This window comes from Prorops nasuta, unplaced genomic scaffold, assembly GCF_024137725.1.
Source record: "Prorops nasuta isolate Cenicafe-Biocafe unplaced genomic scaffold, Cenicafe_Pnas_1.2 PNAS00008, whole genome shotgun sequence".
Taxonomy (NCBI): Eukaryota; Metazoa; Arthropoda; class Insecta; order Hymenoptera; family Bethylidae; genus Prorops; species Prorops nasuta.
In genome coordinates this window covers 9,010,426-9,030,000 of record NW_027116805.1, presented here as the reverse complement: position 1 = coordinate 9,030,000, position 19,575 = coordinate 9,010,426, and the positions used below count along the sequence as shown (strand labels likewise).

General features: G+C 38.3%; 1 protein-coding gene across 1 annotated transcript in view; it reads right to left on the bottom strand.

Moving 5' to 3' along the window:
- LOC136775333 (heterogeneous nuclear ribonucleoprotein L-like) overlaps positions 1-19,575 on the bottom strand; it is a 96,705-nt gene that overhangs the window by 63,225 nt on the left and 13,905 nt on the right. The window contains exon 3 of the mRNA XM_066730017.1: positions 17,734-17,803. Coding sequence (XP_066586114.1) covers positions 17,734-17,803 — 70 coding nt within the window. The remainder of the gene's footprint in view (positions 1-17,733; positions 17,804-19,575) is intronic.

The window sequence follows — 19,575 nt, the reverse complement described above, 5'->3', positions numbered from 1 at the left end:
AGCAAGGAACTGCAGAACTTGTCCGGGTTCTACTAGAACTGTCTGCTTTTTTTCCATTTTTAAAATTTGGCGTACTAACTTTACACTGGTCGGCTATTGAGAAGGGGGACGACCGAGTAGCCGTTGGCCAAGCTCTTAACGGCGGGCCGGATAATGAAACCAGGAGGAATCGGGATCAAGAGATACGTGCAATTTAATTAGTCCATTCTAAAAGGTAATACGCGAAGAGAAAAAAGCATCTCACCTTACGAGATATATTGGCTGTGATCGAGGAAATTCCAAGTACAAACGTATACGTATACCTATAACGGTCGAGCTAATAAATTCTTGGCATTTTGCTTATATGAAACGCGAAACGCCATCGAAATTTGGAGAAAGGTACCTATATATTTGGGCCGCCGACCGAGCCGGCAAAGAAAGCGCGTCGAAAAAGAAAAAATTTCAAAAAAAAAAGCATAGAAAATGGAGGAAAAGAATAATTCAGTGTTGTTTCATTCGCGATATTTTTTTCTCTCTCTTTTCCTTTCGTTATAACGGACGAAAAAACGAACGTTGTAGCACAACTCGAAGAAAATTGGATAGATGGATTAGATGAACAACTCGAAACAAGAGGAAAATATCTCGCAGGAAGGAAAACGATCGAGTCTATACCTCCAAGATATTATGGTTTCTTCTTAATGAACGAAAAAAGAGCGGAGAATCGTGAAAATAATTATTAGATTGTAAAACGTAATACGAGAATGAGAGAAATGTTACTCTTTCGACTAAAATAATAATTGTTACATTTCTATATAGTTCTTTTATGCGCGTGAGGAACAAGAAGCGATGAAAGATTGAGACAAATTCAAGAGGATCATGGAAGAAGAGTGATAAAAAAAGATGATTTTAGAAAGTCGAAGAAAATTGAGGGGGGGGGGGGGGGGTGGAATGGATGAAAAAGTTGAATCAAGAGGAAGAGAATTGAGAGAAAGGGTGGCTCTGACTGGCTGGGTCAAGGAGGGTTCCTTGAACATTTTTTTATCGTGCCTTCAGCTTTAATCCAACTTTCTCAACCGACCTGCCTCACCACTGCCACTTTTCCTCACGATTCTCCTCCAATTCAGTGCAACTCCATCCCCATCCCCATCCCCCCCCCCCCCTTTTTTAATTCACCGTTAAAGGAAACCCTTTCCCAGTCACGAGTTCATCGACGTACCTCGCGTTTCTCTCACCAATGTTTACTCATATTTCTTTCCCACTCTTTTGAAGCTCCAACAGTGAAGATCGAAACAGCTTTAAACAATTTTTTTTTTTTTAATATAATAATAAAGTCTATAATCAAAAACGACGTTGAATTTAATTGGATCAACGATCGTTCGGTGTAATGACGAATGGAAATGTTAGCGATAGAGGGTTGGGGGGGGGGGGGGAGGGAGGGATTGAAATACAAGCTAGAGAGAGTAATGGAAAGACATTAGAGTTAAATCCGACAGAATAATCGCTGGCGTTGCGCATTATTAATGAAGAAGAGATCAAGGCCGGACTTTACGAAATACACGAAATTCTATCACGCAGACATTGGTGGAACCTTCCTGAAATCTCCGGTAAATCCAGGCCAGCGATAATTGTTTTTAAATATCCCTGCAAATCCTTGCTGAAATAATGTAAAATTGCATCGATTCAATTTCAATGAAGAGGCTCGAGCTCAGATAATTAAGACAATTTCAATGAAATATTAATGTTTAAAAAGCATCAGCGATAGGAATGTATCAATCGTCTGAGAATTAATTAAAGAATCCCTGTCGAGTCTAATCGGTCAATTAATAAATCACTGTGTTTTCCATGGAAAATTATTTTTATCTCGCTAGATGATAAGGGAAGTGTGCGTGGCTCGAAATATAACGAGAAGAAAAACAAAAACAATGCATATTTATTTATCGAACGAAGGGAAAATTTAATAAACGAATGGTAGTTTTATTTGCGGAGGTCAAATGTTTCACTCGCGGCCCATCGTGAGATTTTAAATTAGAGAGAGAGAGAGAGAGAGAGAGAGAGAAAGGAGGGGAAAATGTTGAATTGAAGATGACGAGTGGAATGTTTGATAGAGAGAGAATGAAGAGAAAGTATCTTTGATGTCATATATACACGCAGTATATCGAGGAATCTCAGCAAGACAGAAAGAAAATTGATATTTATCGAAGGAAAGAAAATTCGTAGAGACGAGAATGGCAGTTTTATTTCTGGCGTTAAAATGTCTCAGAGTTATAGTGGGTGAGATTATAAATGGTGGATAGGTGGTAGAGAGAGAGAGAGAGAGAGGGTGGGGGGGGGGGGGGGGTGGAGCGAGAAAAATGTTGAATTTAAAATGAGGCATGGAATACTTGATGAAAAGTTGCAGGAGCAGTCTCATTGAAGAGAGGATCTTGGATGACGAAGGGTACGACATTTTCCTGATGAGAAAATCGATAACGAAGGAATATTTCGCTATCTATTCGATTTCGTGTGAGCTATTTGCATTTAGCGTGACGAGTACCTTTATGCGACCTCCATTTGCGATAAGGTAATGTCACTGGAATCCGTAACCGCTTCTCAGATAAGCCTCCGCTATACAAACTGCGTCATACACACACACACACGCGCGCGCGCGCAACAAGGCATTACCGTTGCTATATGTATATACAAGACAGAACGAGTAGCAACATTGTGCATTGTTAACGCTGGCCAAAAGCACCTGATGCACGTGGAATTGGCAAAATAGCTTAGAGTTAAAAAGGTACACCCGTCAACCAACCATCGATCCTTTTTCTTTTCCAAAAATAAATAACACTGCACTTTCTCTCTCATCTTTACTCGCTCCTCGCAATTTTATTTCAACAAAAACAACACTGTGCGAGATGCGCGAAATGATAAGATAATAGACTTTTGCAAGTTCATTTATATATATATATATATCCAGGGATAGATGTAGAGTAAAAAGAAAAATTGTACAGGGAGTGTGCTACTGCGTACGTTTTTGCTTCCTTCAGTGCAGAGTTTCTTCTCGAGATCTACATTCCGAGTATAATTCTTTGGAATCGCGTTAAAATCGGTGCAGTGCGCGCGCGCGCGCGCGCTTACAAAGTTACAGAGTTATGAAAATGTTCGAATGCTGCTGTTATAGTATAGACTCGCGGGACATTATTGCAACGCTGCGACGTCATGCAAGTCCCTTAGTCGTATTTTAAGCCAGGAGCTTCCGTACTAATTTCGAGAGGATTCGAAGGCTTATAAGTGTGCAGCGCAGAGCGAGGTAGAGAAAACCCTTTGCTAAAATTGCTACGATAATTTGGTTAGAGTCTGTATAACAAGTCCAGCTTCTATGCAACTAGAGGAACATTGTTACTCGACAAAATACGAGTGGAAATAAGGATCGATGATTCTCGTTGCGGCTAATAAAATGCTTCGACGGACGGAAAGAGCGTTAAATAGGAAAGTGCGCCATGACTGGTGCAGAAAGCTTGGCCCACCCCCGCCCTCCAGATTTTCCAACAAGCACAAGCCATAAAAAGCCAAAGCTGCAGCTTTATGCTTTCAACGAATACTCATTTACATGTTTATATTATTCCAATATATGCAACGTCTTTCTTCCTTCCCCCCCCCCCCCCCCCCCCGCCCCTATATATAATAATTTCTTTATATCCATGCATCCATATACTCTCTGTGCAAATTGACATTGAAAAGTGTATCTTGGATGGCGAGTCTCCGCTCCTCGGTGTGGAATTTTCTCCGCAATTCATATTTCTCAATCTTTGTCCAATTTTAATGGATTGGACGAGAGTACGGTGAGGGGTACCTACGTAACAGAGAAGAATGGAAGAAATGTTCATATAGGATTGCATGGAAGAAGATATTTAATTGGATGGCGCGCGCGTCTTATTTTCGACTGGAATGGCGAGGGACGCGAGTTGCTTTGTTATCTGAAATCCGGATACGACAGTTGGATCCGACGTAATGCTGAGGCTCTACAGTGGTAGTTGGTAGCCACTTGTCTCCTCCTTCTTGTTAGACGCCGCGCGCGTACATTCCTCTCTAGCGCCACATTGATTTTCCACGGGGAGTCGGAGAGTCATCTGCGCGAGCTGCTATCAACTTTATAGATACTTGCCTGAAAAAGCTGCATCTCTACTCCCAATGAATATATAATATATTATAGAGTATTATTACAGTTTAGAGGAATATGTTGACTTTGGAGCATCATAGACCGCGCGCGGTCCCCACAAGTTTGGATTATAAATTAGTTTGGACATTTATGCATGCGTTTACACACGAGTCAATTTGGAACTATCAACTAACATATTATACGACAGAATTATCATCTATGCGCGAAACTCGATATTCTCGACCTTTCCAACCAAACGATCGAAAAACACTTTTCACCATGTACGTAAAAAATTATTTAATCGCTCAGCTTTGAGGGAAACAGGGAATCGTCCAAACAGATCCATTTAGTTTATTGCAAAATTCAACAACTCGTTCGAAAGTGTACACAAGTTTTTTTTTCTAACTCGTATAAAAGTCTCTATATATATACGCACGCACGCACGTACACATTTTAACATTTAAATTCAAAGGTAGTTGGCAATGAGGATAGGCCATTGCATTTTTAAATTGAAAACTTTGCAAATAAATTAATAAGCGCAGAGCAGCTGCTGAATACAAGCTATGACATTTTTAAATCTAAATTTTTTCTCTCCGCTCTCTCAAATAAGATAAACAAATGAAAAACTTTGTACCCAACTCCATTTTTAAAGCGTTTTAATGTCAAGAGTAAATAACGCATTTCTCTCCTTCACTGTGTGTACGCGTCCTATATATATATATATATATTAAATAAAAACATGCGTGCATATAGAGTGACTTATTCAAGAGGTAAATTTAATTGAAAGTGAGGAATAAATGTATCGTGGAAGGAAGAGAGCGCGGAAATGACTGAGACGAGGAAGATTCTTTCTTGTTGCGTGGAAAAGCATTGGGGGGGGGGATTCCCTTTCTTTGGCCCCTCTCATACACATACACGCACAGTTTGTTTGGTACCTTTTATCGCAAAGACATTGGCCGGAATAGATAAGATTAAAAGGTGTTCCAAGGCAGGCTGAAAAAGGTGAGTTATCGAAACGTTAAGGGAAATTGCGTAGAAACTTGTGAATGCTCGCTCGTCGCTATGATGATTAATGCGATTACATCGATTGAGCAAAGCGCGCGCGTTATCTCGCAGCTCAAATTTGATATTTACGTTACGTTCTCTCCTTCCGAAACAGCATGTACATAAGACGCGTGAAAAACGTGTCCGAAAGCTTCCGCCCTGCCAATGGAACGAAGCAACATTTTAGGAAGGTTTCTGACACTATATCTCTTTCCGTGCACATGACTCGAATTCTTTGCTTCCCAGTTAATGTTTACATTTCATCGGTATATATTAAATTTAAATTACAACATTGCTCGATCGCACTGTTATCAATACGATTACATCGATCCAGCAAAGCGATATCTGGTTTCAATGAAATTTACATCGCGTTCTCTCGGTGTTCTCTCTCATTCCTAATTTAGCTAAGCACGTTGGCACGAAAAATATTCCACTGTACAAATTGAGTGTGGCAATGCTCCAGGAGCGTTCCTGTGCAGCGATCGACATACCATATAGGTATATACATATATGTTTCGCTGTTGTACATACGTCTCGAATCCTTTTCTTTCTTCAGCGATTAAGCATTTTATCGGCATATAAAATTTCAATTGCAACTTTACTCACACCTTATCAATTCCGCATTCTTCAAATCCTTAATTAAGAAAGTTGACGGTAATCTTTGTTTCGCCTAGATCCGATTGAAATTAGAGACTCTGCCAGTCGCAGAATTTGATCCTACGACCAGCTGACTCTGACTTTTCTAATTAAGAGTAGTTAACAAAGTTTCTTTCGTCCTTATCTAATTATCCCTTATATATAAAAACTACTCTCTCTCTCTCTCTCTCTCTCTATCACTCGCATCAGGCACAGTGGTGACGTATCACTCAACGAGAAACAAATACAAAGGCGGAGAATGAAAAACTTTGAGAGAGAGAGAGAAAGTGTACCTCGTGGGAGAGGGAAATTTTTGTTGAAACAATTAAAAACACGGTGGATAATGGCAAGCTGACGGAATAAATCGTAAAGCACCGATCGAACGTTTCATTTGAAAAGAGCGGGTCGAAGAAAGGGGATGGGGTGGGGGGGGGGGGGGGGGGTGCTGCTGTACTCTCTTAAATATAGATAACATTGAACAGCTGGTTGGTCGGCCGGCCAATGACGGAGTACCAGAAGCGCTTATTTTATATCCAGGATATATTATTCGGCTTCGCCGTCGCCGTCGTCGTCGGCCGAGAATTTATCGAAAATTTAATAAAAGTCTTGAAAAATCTCCTTGGTATCGTCGCCACTCCCATATATACATATACATGGATAGGTCTCGCGTTCACTCACGTAAATTAAAATTGCTGGATGAAAAGGGAATGGCTCCACATTGAGTCTCTTGGTACACACACGTTATATTCAATAACCATCCGTCGTGTATAATGTATATGCAAATGTGTAATAATGAAACTCGTATATATATATATATATATAGAAAGACGCTGCATCGCGAGAAGAGAGAATTTCTTTTTTTCTAAAACTCGCGCGCAATTTGCCAGCTATCGATATTTAAATATTATTCTGCTATATATGTATATATTACGATATGGAAAGCGAGGGAGAGAAAATTATTGTCTTGTGCGTGGCTTTTGCCAGGAGCCCATTTCTTCCAGGTATAATTGTTCAAGAAATATAGAGACTGAACGAGAGTCCGTTATGTCGCCTGAGAGCTCTTGGCAATTATTTGCCTTGCGCCTAATAAGTACTTGAGGTGATGATCACAGCAGCAGAAATTACCGCAGGTGATAGAGAAGATGTTTCCTGTAAAAGATTTGTCTTTTCCCTCGAGTAGGTTATTGTTGATGTTTGGAGGATCGACTGACTCGACGGGGATTCCCACGCAGACACGCACGTGGCTCGCGCGCGGCACGCATCATTCGGTGTATATAGTGGTGTAACACATGATCCGGCTTTCAGGCTGTCACAACAAAAGCTTGCGCGCGCGCGCTGCTAAATCTAACGTATATATACGATATTATACATGTATGTGTTGGGCAAACAAGCCACTGGGATGCTCCCCCACCACCACCGTCGCAGAAGCTTGTCACCAGGCTTTTCGGATCTTACGGAAAATCAATATTTATGGCTCGTGTCGTCGTTAGCCCTCGAGAACCGCCCTCTTTCACGTCCACGCAAACATACACACATGTGTATTTTTACTTTCTTTCTTCCGAAACGGATAATCAGTGACTGCAACGACCACGCGAAACCTCCTAATGTGAGCTCGGCTCTTCTTCTTCCTCTTGCAGCAGCAATCAATTTATAATGACAAACTCTCGTGGATATATAGCGCAGGCAAATATTCCGATTGACTCGACTAGACTCGCGCGCGAGTAATTCATGCAATTAATTGCAACTATTGTGTAGATTATGTCGGAGGCAGAATTGCATGCTTCTTATAGGGTTTGCTCACGTAACCAGATATTTCCGCCATCTGCACAAGTACAGGGAATGTTCTATTATAAACCGGAAGTTGGATTAGTGTTGAATATCGATGTACCCTTCTCGAGTTTTATGCCTCTCTCTCTCTCTCTCTCTCTCTCTAGATAAACCGGGAATAATTGTTACATCCAACTGCTTCTCATTTGCATCAAGAAGAATTTCCCTATTAAAGGTTTTTCTCGTGATCATAGAGAGAGAGAGAGAGAGAGAGAGAAGTAAGTAAATTTATTTACAAGTAGAGCGTCATGCTGCGTGAGTGGCGTAAAACTTTTTGATTTATGGCTAACGTCAAAGGGCTATAGAATCTTTAAGGGTGTATACGAGCCTCTATACTAATAAATCCATGGATTTTCCACTCTCTTATTTCTCTTGGAGCGAATCATCGATTTTTGCATGACTACATATATATAAGTAGATATAGGACTCGTTTAATGGATTCCAACGAGGCCTATCCTTCTTTCCACCCTCCCCTACATTCAACCACACCCTCCTCGACAAAAACGGATAACAAGGCTTCCTTAAAATCGCGCGACAGGCCAGTTCCGCTCTTTTCCCTTTTTATCATCCCTATAAGTATTTCCTAATACTACAAAAAGTGTGACGTTGCAGCTTTATTTGCTTTCAAAAAAATTTCTCTTTATCAAAATCTTTGGCCGCACCGTTATCATCAAGGATGTGCAAATTTTTCGGGATAATCGAGAGAGAGAGAGAGAGAGAGAGAGCAAGTGTGTTAAAAATCCTGTTACCTCTCTCTCTCTCTCTCTCTCTCTCTGTAGCCAAAGGTCGAGAGAGGTCAGGGGCTATCCCACGCGGAGAGAGAAGAGGCGAGCGAGCCGCTGCTGTCGACTGAAAGATTTGCCATTGTGACGTACGACAAATTCTGTGATTGTCCGGCGAAAAGTTTGCGACGCGCGGCGTTGGTAAAATTAACTCGAGGCAGCTCCTTCTGCACCGAGATCGACGGAGACTATTTGTTTGCTCGACGTTTATCGACACGCGTACTGGTCAAACACTCCGATGGCCATTAAGGCCAACTCGCTTATATAGAAATAATCACGAGTATTTGGAAAGAAGAGGCGCTGTGAAGGCCTGCACATCAGCTCCCTCGTGCAGACTCGATGGACTTGACTCCTTCCGCATGCAGCAGCAACTCTCTCTCTCTCTCTCTCAACCTAAAACTCGATAAATCCTACGTTAGAGAGCAGAATTTTACCTACACTCAAACATATTGCCATTATGTTACGACGAATCTTCTCAATTGCGAAAATATATACGTTTGCTTTGCTTCTTTTTTATCTATAATTTTTGACGAGTCTCTCGTGGTTGCACGTGTGCGCTCGCGCGGGGAGAAGAATAATCGATTGGCCGTGGAATTCGTTGAATTTGACTGAAACTCGATAGGTAGGCTAAGTTTATACGAAATCATCGTAGGACGGTCGAAAATAGACTGGAGTACGTCGAGCTGCGTTTGGTTGACCGTTGAAATCCGCGTAGGATAATTTTCAATTTGCCAATTAACGCGCGCCAAGTGAAATTCTATCGTATCGGCGAAGGAAAGGATCGATTTTGACGCTTCCTATAGCGCGCGCGTCTCGCATCGAGTATGGATTTTACGTTATCTGCCTTTCGTAGTAAGAACGCGATTATGCATCAGAATTCAAGTATGATAAGAGGGAAGAAAATGTTCGAGCGGAGGAACGAAGAAAGAGCCAACTCTCTGGCAATCTATATATAGGCGCATACCTATATGTATAAACGAAACTTGTGTGTGCGACCACATGCACAATTTCTACCTTCTTCCCTTTTCTCTTTAAACATGTATTATCCGTCAAAAGTATCAATTTATTTTACTCTCTACGCGTCTATCTGTGCGCGCGACTATTACTCGATTATATATATTATTATATATATACCTTTGTATACAGGCATTATAGTTTCTTATATTGGCCGTCCGCGTGCGCGTGACTTTTTACACGTCTCATCACCTGTGCGCACACAACTATCAGTTTATTATATTGCCCCTGGGTAGCTTCCTGAAATTTCTCTCTCCTCTGCAGCAATTCTTTACGTTGCCTCTCTGTGACTTTAATTACTAGATGCCTAAGCGCGTCTGGAAAATTGTAAACCAACTTAAAATACGTATTTCGAAAGTATAATGAGAAACGTTTAATTTAACAGTGCACTGAGCGAAAAAATCGTTTGGATTTAATGAATATACATTAAAATGAAATAAATATCTGCAGTGAATACCGCCATTGAGCTAATTTATTTGATTTTAATGAAATTATTTGGATGAAATAAACCATGTTTTTGAAATATTTAATTGATTGGAAGAAAAATTTATTTGGTACAAGTAATATTTATTACGAAGAAGAAAATATTTAGTAGAATTCACGAAATATTTTATTGGATTCAACTAAATTTATTCAGTTAGAACAAATATTTGATACAGTCATCCAATATGTTTTTGAACTAAATATATATTTATTGGCAAATATGCAAAAAATGTTAAACCTACATGAATGTTCGTTAACGTGGAATAAATATTTCTTTAAAGGAATAAAATATTATATGACTATAACAGATAGTTCTTTGAAGCAAACGAATATGCGATCATTCATAATAATTATTTACTTGTAGCATATAAATATTTATTGGAAACAACTGAATATTCGTTTATTTCAAAGAACTCTATATTACAGTCATATAATAGTTTATTCCTTGAAAGAAATATTTATTCCATGTTAACGAATAGTCATGTAGGTTAAACGATAATTGCATGTCTACCATTTAATATTTATTTGGTTTAAAAACATATTGGATGACTATAATAAATATTATTTACGACTAAATGAATATTCGTTCAAGCCTAAAAATTATTTGACTACAGTAGTTTTTTTTTAATTGTAAAGAAATGAATATTCATTTAGTTGAAATCTATATTTGTCAGTCATGTAATATATTTTTTAATGAAATGAATATTCGTTAACATATAATAAATATTTCTCTCACGGAATAACATATTAGATGAATCAAATTAAAATTTCATTTAACTAATTGAATATTTGGTAAAGTACAATAAGTATTTTTATGCTATAGCTAAATATTTATTATACACAAACGATTATTCTTTTAGTTCAAAGCTGTATTTGTTACAGTCATCTTATATATTTTTCAATGAAATGAATATTCATTGGCAAATATGCAAAAGTATTAAAATGTACACGAATATTCGTTAACACAGAATAAATATTTTTTTCAAGGAATAAAATACTATATGACTGTAACAGATAATTCTTTGAAACAAACGAGTATTCGGTTGTTTCCAATAAATATTTATATGCTACAGATAAATATTTATTATACACAAACGAATATTATTTCCGTTGAAATAAATATTAATTTACAGTAATAATGTACTCATTTGAAAAAAAAATTATTTCTGATATTTCGTTTATTACACATTAAGTACATTGTATTTATTATATTGCAAATACTACACATATCTTGCCTCTAACTTATACAGTAAATTAATTAATATTATACACTGTGCTTGATTATCTGCTCTTTCAATTATAGTAACAGCTTCTTATATTATGGAGAATCTTTATTAACTAGGTAAACCTAACACAATCGGCTGAAATAAATCTGTTATTAATTTCAAATGGTTAAAGTACTTACGTTCTATACTTCTGTTGATTTGAATGAAGAAATTGTAGTCGGTTATTTTATCTAATATCATCCTGGATAAAATGTGAAAGAAATGCCTAGCTGTGTATATGTAACATATGTATTTATGCAGAAAACTTACATTTTAGTGTTGTTCGAAGTCAGCTTATATACAAAGCACCATGAATATGAATCACTTGTGAGAAAGACTCTCTAAATCTGCCATCTAGATGTGAAACATTAAACTAAATCTTAAATAAATATTATTTTGAATCAACGCAATTTTATGTTCAATACTACGACGGAAAACTTATGTTGCTTTAAATATTATTTGATTCGGATGAATTTTAAAATTGTTTGAAATAAATACAAATTTCTTCATATTAATCATTATTTGTTGGAAAGAAGACAATTTTTATATCTTTTTTAACCAATGTAAATATATATATATATATATATTTGATTGAAAAATTTATATCGAAAAGCTATGTAGATAAATGATTAAATGAAGTAAATAGTAAGCTGTTTGGAAAATGTTATTCTGTAAAAATTAGTCTGTCCGTCTTCCTTGTAACAAAATTAATTGTTCGGAATTAATGTGAAATCATTCATTTACATTTCAGTTTGTTTGATTCAAATAGCTTTTAAATGAAAATCAAACAAATATTATCTCTAAATTAAAAAAAATATTTCAGGGAAATATTAAATATATTTATAATTAAGAAATATTTGAATTTACTCGTAACGAAAATAAATAATCAATTAAAATTAAAACTATTCGTTTGAAATATAAACTTCGCGTTTATTTTGTGGAAATAAACTGATTTCATTTGAAACAAATTTAAAAAGATTTTGGTTTAAACAAATATTAATTCTCACTAAACGAATATAAGTTTATATGCAGTAAATGTAATATTTTAAAGCAATTGTTCCTTTCGTTTGAATTAAACATATAGTAGTTGCAAACAAATGCAATATGTTTTAATTCAATATATATATGTTTTTGATTAAGTATAACTGTTGTCTTACATTGAGTTCAAAGTTCATTTGATGTAAACCAAAAATATTTACATTCCACAATTGTTCGCTTGATGTAAATAATAAAATTTTTTGTTTCAAAAATATGTGTTATTGAATACAGAAATTTATGACAATGTTTTCCAGTTATTTCATACGAGTATTAAGTTTCATTAATCGAAGCAAATATATATTTAGAAGTAAGAAATATATTGTTTCCTAATTTTAACAAAATTAATTTTCAGCCAAATAATTTTTCTTTTCTATTAAATGAATATTAATTTGAAATTAAATAAAAAGTTACTTTTGCCTTGTGATCATATATTTAGTTGAAGAGAAAACATATTTAATTCATTCAATAACACAATGATTTCACACAAAGAAATATTGATTTATCTAGTTCAAATATTTATCACTTAAATATATTCATAATACTAATAATTTTGTTGTTTGAAGCAAATAAATAAATATTTAAATGAAAATATTATTTTTTCGCCGTGAAAATTGCCTTCTAAATGAATCACTTTATTTCAATCAAATAAAAAAAGTTTTCATTTGAATTAAATATTTTTTTGAATTTATTAAATTTGCATATTTCTTTAATTCAATTGTATCGTATATTTGACATAAACAAATTTATTTATTTAAATTTATTATTCGCTTGATTATAATGAAAATTATTAGATTCAAATAAATGAAAATCTAAACAAACGCATTTATTAAATCCAAACGATTTTTTCGCTCAGTGTGGTATGTAAATCTAGCTTTCGAACAAATAATTGAATAACATTTGTTACGAAATAATGAGGCACGATAAACCTCGTGGAGAAATAAAAAAGCAGTCGCGCTTAATTTTCCTATAAAAAAAACACTTAAAAATTGATAACGGGAAAGTTATTCCATTTCATTCGATAAATTCTAATCGAGAAATCCATTCCATCGGCTGGTGCATGTGTGCAAAGCAAATATATACCTGTACAATTTTTTTTCTCCACATGGATATAGTTTACACGCGTATCGAATGATTCTTCTCGACACGTTCATCCCCCTATTATTCTTCTCATATTTCATCTCGACGATCGAGCAAATATTTATCCTGGCCAAATACATTTTGCCAAGATCGACTGATCAGTGGGGCAACATTAATTTACGCGGGAGAAATCCTCGGTGTTTGACAAATGGCAAGCTAGTCTACGTCTACGATGGTGCATGCATATGGCTGCGATGATCCGTCGACGACAGTTCAGCCATCGGAATTATTAGGTGGATGCGAAGATTTCTGCATGAGGAGCGGAGGGGGGGGGGGGGGGGGGGGGAATATCGCATGGAGAATCTCGTCGATTTTCACGCTAATACTAATATACGTGCCGCCGCGGCAACTTCAAAGCAATCGCCAACTTTATAGCCGCGTGAGATATCGCGATAATAATAATCATAATAAAGAGTGGAGATTTCGAGCGTGTTACACGTACGCCGATAAACGTCAGCCGGCCGAAATTTAGCGATATCGCTAAATTTCCAGACGACGTCTAGTCTAATTCTCGGTGATATTCCTCCTCGCCCACGTATAACATCCCCCCCCCCCCCACCCCCACCCCCACCCCCGCTATCAACCCGACCAATAATCACAGCCAACTTTGCAAAATACGCGATACGCCCGTAGCAGCAGCCTCTCGCAAATACATCGCTCTTTTAACACTCCATACCGATATATAGTACATTTTTCTCTCTTCCCTTTTCTTCCGTGACGCGGCGAACGGCAAACGCCGATCGAGCAAGCATCGGGTATATAGCTTCTTCGAAAACTCCGGCGACGTATTTCGATGATAAAAGTATTTTATAACCATTTGGGGCTACTGATATTAGAGTTTCAAAGTGCCTGCACGGAGAGCGTGGCTCGCGTGTTTGAAACATTGCCGAAACGTCCTTTCGAAGCAATTTGACACGTTGGAATATTCTGGGAATCTTTCCGACGTATATTGTGCTGCAGATGCATAAAGTGTTAAAAACTGATTGCTGCTGTACAGACTTTTTTCTTTTACTTATAATTTTGTCAGATGTTAGGAAAATAAAAGAAAGAAAAAGAAAGGTGGCTGTGGGCCCGTTTCGCAGGTTGGAACGTTTCGGGAAACGTATAGGGGCTGCTATGTGTGATATATGTGCTTTTAACGACTCGTTTAGAAGACGTAGCGTCAAAATTGTTCCTAAAATGTTTATCGAGCGATTTAGAAACGTTTCGGGCACTATTTGTGTTATTTGCTGGAAAATACGATCATATAGAAATAGACGATGATGTTTTGACGCTCGAATAGGCCATTAGAGAGAGAGAGAGAGAGAGAGAGAGAGAAGGGTATAGGAATTACTCTTATAATAGGCTTTAGGTACGAAATGGAGAAAGAATGAGAGTTAAAAAAATGGCGGTGGGCGCGCGCGCGCCCTCGCTATCTTTCAGCTGCGGAAGTCCCATGCACAGACAGCTAGGTTTGTGACATGGAGGGGGAAGGAGGATAAAACCTCACGGCTCATGAATTTCTAAAGCACGCGCGTGTGCTCTCTCTCGCAGGGTTAGACGCAAGCCACCACCCCGGTGCTTCAATAATATAAATATCCGGACTGTAAAGCTCGCGCTTTGTATACATTTCAGATACGGCAGTATAACGAATGCTAGCTGCAACTACGAGCGCATAATTAAAGCTGAGAGACTCGGAGACTGGTGAGATTCCTTAGGAGAAAGTACCTTTGGCAAAGGGGCTGGCTCTCTCTCTCTCTCTCTCTGCGCTCGCTACCTCTCCCCCCCCCCTTCTCCCTATATATACATTTCATACATTTTCCACCGCAGCTTCTGCGCGGAAAATTAATCGACAAATTTTACTCCTTCGCTTTTCATTGCTCTTCAAGAATTTCCCCATTTTCAGCCCTTTCATGCTTTTATCAATGTTTAATAAATATTTTCCCCACCCTCTCTTCCTCCGACACGAAGGAGAAACTTGACGAAGAAATTCCTTTTTTCGCCATTCGTTGCATCGGAAGGCTTGACAATTTTAAGCTTCGTAGCCTTTTTCAATGTTTAACAAATATTTCCCCGGTTTTGCGGAGAATTACTCGTCCGCAGCTTTTCATTTTACCACTTGATTTTTCAACATTTTCAACGTTTCAAGTTCCCCCCCCCCCCCCTCCCCTCGCATTTATAGCAGAGATTTAACAAAATGTTCACAATTTTCGTCTTACTCGCTTTTCCAAAATGTTTGAAAGATATATAATTTGCAGCTGCTGCGGAAAATTAATCGACAATTTTCCGTGTTGATGGATTTTTCCAGATTTTCACTTTTCATTTTCTTCACGTTTATCAATGCTTCTATGAAATATTTTGCAGCTTCTGTGGGAAATTAATGGAAAAGTTGATTGTGTTTCAAGAATTTCCAGGATTTTAAGCTTCTTGCGGATTTTCTCGATGTTTAACAAGTATATTTTGCAGTGTCCGCATGCGGAAAATTAATCGTTAACTTTTCGTATCGTTGGATTCTTCGAGAGAGTTTCGATAAATTTTCCCAATGTTTATACGAGGAAAGAAATATTTTGTAAATGTTGTGCCGAGGATCAATCGTCTTTTGGGGCTGGAGGATATTTGCGAGGGGAGACGAGTAGAGAAATTTTCCGAAAATTTCCCTCGAAATATTCCATTGTGTGGGAAGAGTCGCGCAAGTTAATTAGGGATTTGAAACGTAGACTTCCAGAGGCAGCCGCCAACCAACCAGCCAGCCTCTCCCCTCTCCCCTCTCCAAGGGTACGGAGGTGGGAGAGCAGCAGCTTGTCTTACACGCTTTTGCGCGTCTAACGCATTTAATGCTCACGCGACCCACTTCCATCCTCTCCCTCTCTCGGGAGAAAAGGTTAACCTACCATGGATCACACTCAATTATACAGCCTAATTGAAATTAATGCCGACTTTTCTCCAAGCAGAAACATTAAATACGATTACTTCCTTAATTAACCGAAATAACTCAACTCCATAAAACTAATATTGCCTCGAGAAAGAAAATCGGCCTAATGAAAACAAAAATTATCTCTCTCTCTCTCTCTCTCTCTCTCTCTCTCTCTCTCTCTCTCTCTCTCTCTCTCTCTCTCTCTCGCAGTAAAACTTGGCACAAACTCCTTAATCATCCAATTAATAGAAAGATAATTCTCTCTCATCAATAATTGACTATAAAATATCCCGAGTAAACAAAGACAATATTTTCTATTAAGATTGTTACTCTCATTTACTATTTAAAAGATAAATACAAATGAATATAAAAGTAATAATTACCTTGTAGCAATTTACCAAAGGACTGCCAGTGAATAGAGCAAATATAGTCTCGAGAAAATTGAGCGAAAATAGCGAAAATAGATCAAGAAAATATTTGGCTATTAGAAGAGGAGGGGTGGGGTGGGGGATAGGAAAATTTCAGCCATTAGATTGGTCAAAAGATGGACGGGCTTATACGGAGAGTAGAGTCTTTGATAAGCATGCATCGTCGATCAAATTGGAAAGGTCGATAACGAATCGACAGGAGTGTGATTCGTTCGAATTTACTGGTTATTCCGATCGTGTGCGCTTCGGATGGAAAACATTAAGAGAGAGAGAGAGAGAGAGAGTTGGCACGACATCAGGCCCGACGCTCTGCATTTTATTTCTGTTTTGCGCCAATAATAGTGTGTACCTTTACCCTCGCCCCTTCTTATCCCTTCTCTCTTCTATTATCTCTCTATGAAAGCAAAAGGTGCGCAAGCGGTGCTTTCTTTCCCCCATTATATATATATATATATATAGTACATCACCACGACCAAACATGCGAGCGCAAGTTAGTTTTGTATCGGTTAATTGTCCCCCCCCCCCCCCTCCCGCATAGCTGCTCGGTCAGAAATGCCAATTTTCTTCCGCACCCCGACGACTGACGCACTAATTAAAGAGCCTAGCGAGCATCTTTACACGTGCTCATCCCCTCCCCTTCCTTTTTCTCTCTTTTCTTTGAGAAACAGCCCTGCAGTCTTGTTGTTCTCATCTCTCTTTGCCTTACAAATTGTCACCCATCTCTCTCTCTCTCTCTCTCTCTCTCTGAAAAATCTTGTAATACCTCGCTGTATACATTCCTGTACAGACTTGGAGGGGCTTCATTCTCCAATATAAAAATACGAGTTAATTCTAATACCCTCCACCTTTCCCTTTACAAAAACATTTACTGCACACATTCCTCTCTCTCTCTCTCTCTCTCTCTCTCTCTCTCTCTCTCTCGAGAACAACACTCGAATTGTATATTATGTCTATAGAACGTATATATAGAGAAAATCTGGTGGTTCAGTCGAGAGAGAATATTATTCTCTTCTCTGTTGACGAAACACGAGAAGAAAGCATAAAGAGACAAGAAGAAAAAAGAACTTACCACGGTGATCGGGTATACTGGGTTGATAATTGTAAAGAGGAGAACGTGATTTGGCTTGTTATTGTCTTCCCTGAAAGAAAAAGTTGTCAGAGTTATAACTTTACAGCGTTATTCATTGAGATTATTTCTATCAATGGATTTTTTTGCCTCTTTCTATCAGTGTTACGCAGAAGGGAAATGTTAAAATTGTCCAATTCCTTCACTCGGAACTGATAAGCTTATTACCGGTGAGATTATATCGTATGTCAGAGTTGAACTTTAAGGAAAATCACACTTAACGCTCGAGTTAACTTGTTGCTATTAGATCCGGGAATAAGTTTTCAAACTTTCCCAACCGTCTCTGTTCCGTTTTAATTAATTCAGACACGGTGACACATATAGCTATGCGCTCCCTGCCCTGCTATCGTGTCTCAACGTCCAATTTTACGCACCACGTGAATCGACGAAAAAATCAAATTACAAATTCTCGTAGGAAAGAATCGCGCGGTTGGGAGAGAAATTTTCTCCAAATTTATTGTTATTTAAATTTTGCGTTAAACGTCGTAAGAAATATGATGATTTGATTAAACTATAAACACGAAATTAGGAGCGACGCTGCTGGTGGCTTTCTCGAGAGTTGCTTCTCTCTCTCTCTCTCTCTCTGCAGTTGGGCTGGAAATTCACAGAGCTGCACAGTGGAAAGTTGGACTAGGTGCACATAGGAGAGAGAGAGAGAGAGCTTTGGAGAGACTTGAAAAGACAGTTTCCCAAACGACGAGTTCCACACAAGTTATATAGTTATAACTGCATAATAATATGATAATGTTGATCCCTGTTTAAGTTTATGCGTCTTCCAAAAAAGTAGGTCAAAAGTGGCGTTGCTCGCTCGCTCGCTGGAAATATCCTTTATTCCTGACTCTCTCTCTCTCTCTCTCTTCTCCTTCTCGTTTCAACAATAAACCACAGACACGTCGTAGACTCTCTTCGCGGAACGACATTAATAAAATTGAGCGCGTTATTGGTGCGATAAAAGATTATTTCAACGTTTGCTTTTATGGTAAATAATGTTAAGGCATGCAATTATACAAGAGTCCTCGAAGGTTACGCTCGATGAATTCGTAAGACCATCTGCTGGATTTTTCCCAAGAGATAGGCTATGGTAAAATATTGGATTTTAGGTGCGATGGGAAGGAGGAAGTTGATATTGGATGCTGCGCTCCTTCGTGTCTTATCCAAGGGGAACATGGCAGAGCTAGGAAATTCTCAAGCATCTTCATCGCACCTCCTCTTTCTTTTTCGCACAGCCACCACGGACGCTACTAGTATATATAGGTGATAGGTACGAACGTTTAATTTATCGCTCAATTTCCCGTGTCCCGCATTGTCACGATTTCATATGTTTAACGGAGAAATAAATTATTCGGGGCATTAGAGCTTTTGACGTTCTCGGACGATAATGGCTATTGCCATGCAATTGCCAACTGTCGAGGTCAGTCTCCGTGATTAAATTTCCAAGTGCGATTAAACGGCCGCTTCTGGCGCCGATAACGATCGAGCCCGATAAACCACTCGAATCTTTTAATGAGCCAACTCTTTAAACGACCCGCGAGCGCGCGCGCGCGCGCGCCACACTTTGATATAATCCTTGGAAATTTTCTCAATCTAGCAGTAAAATCAAAACCTGCTTGATTCTCACGCACGGTGCAATTTTACTCGAGGCATGACAGACAGTGTTTGTAAGAACTGCCTAATTCTTGTTGCATCGAGATATTTTTTAATGATCGAGTGGTGTGGCGCGGCACGAGAAAGAAGCGTGGGAGAGTTGGGCTCGAATCATTGACCACCGAGCGTTACTCGCGTATA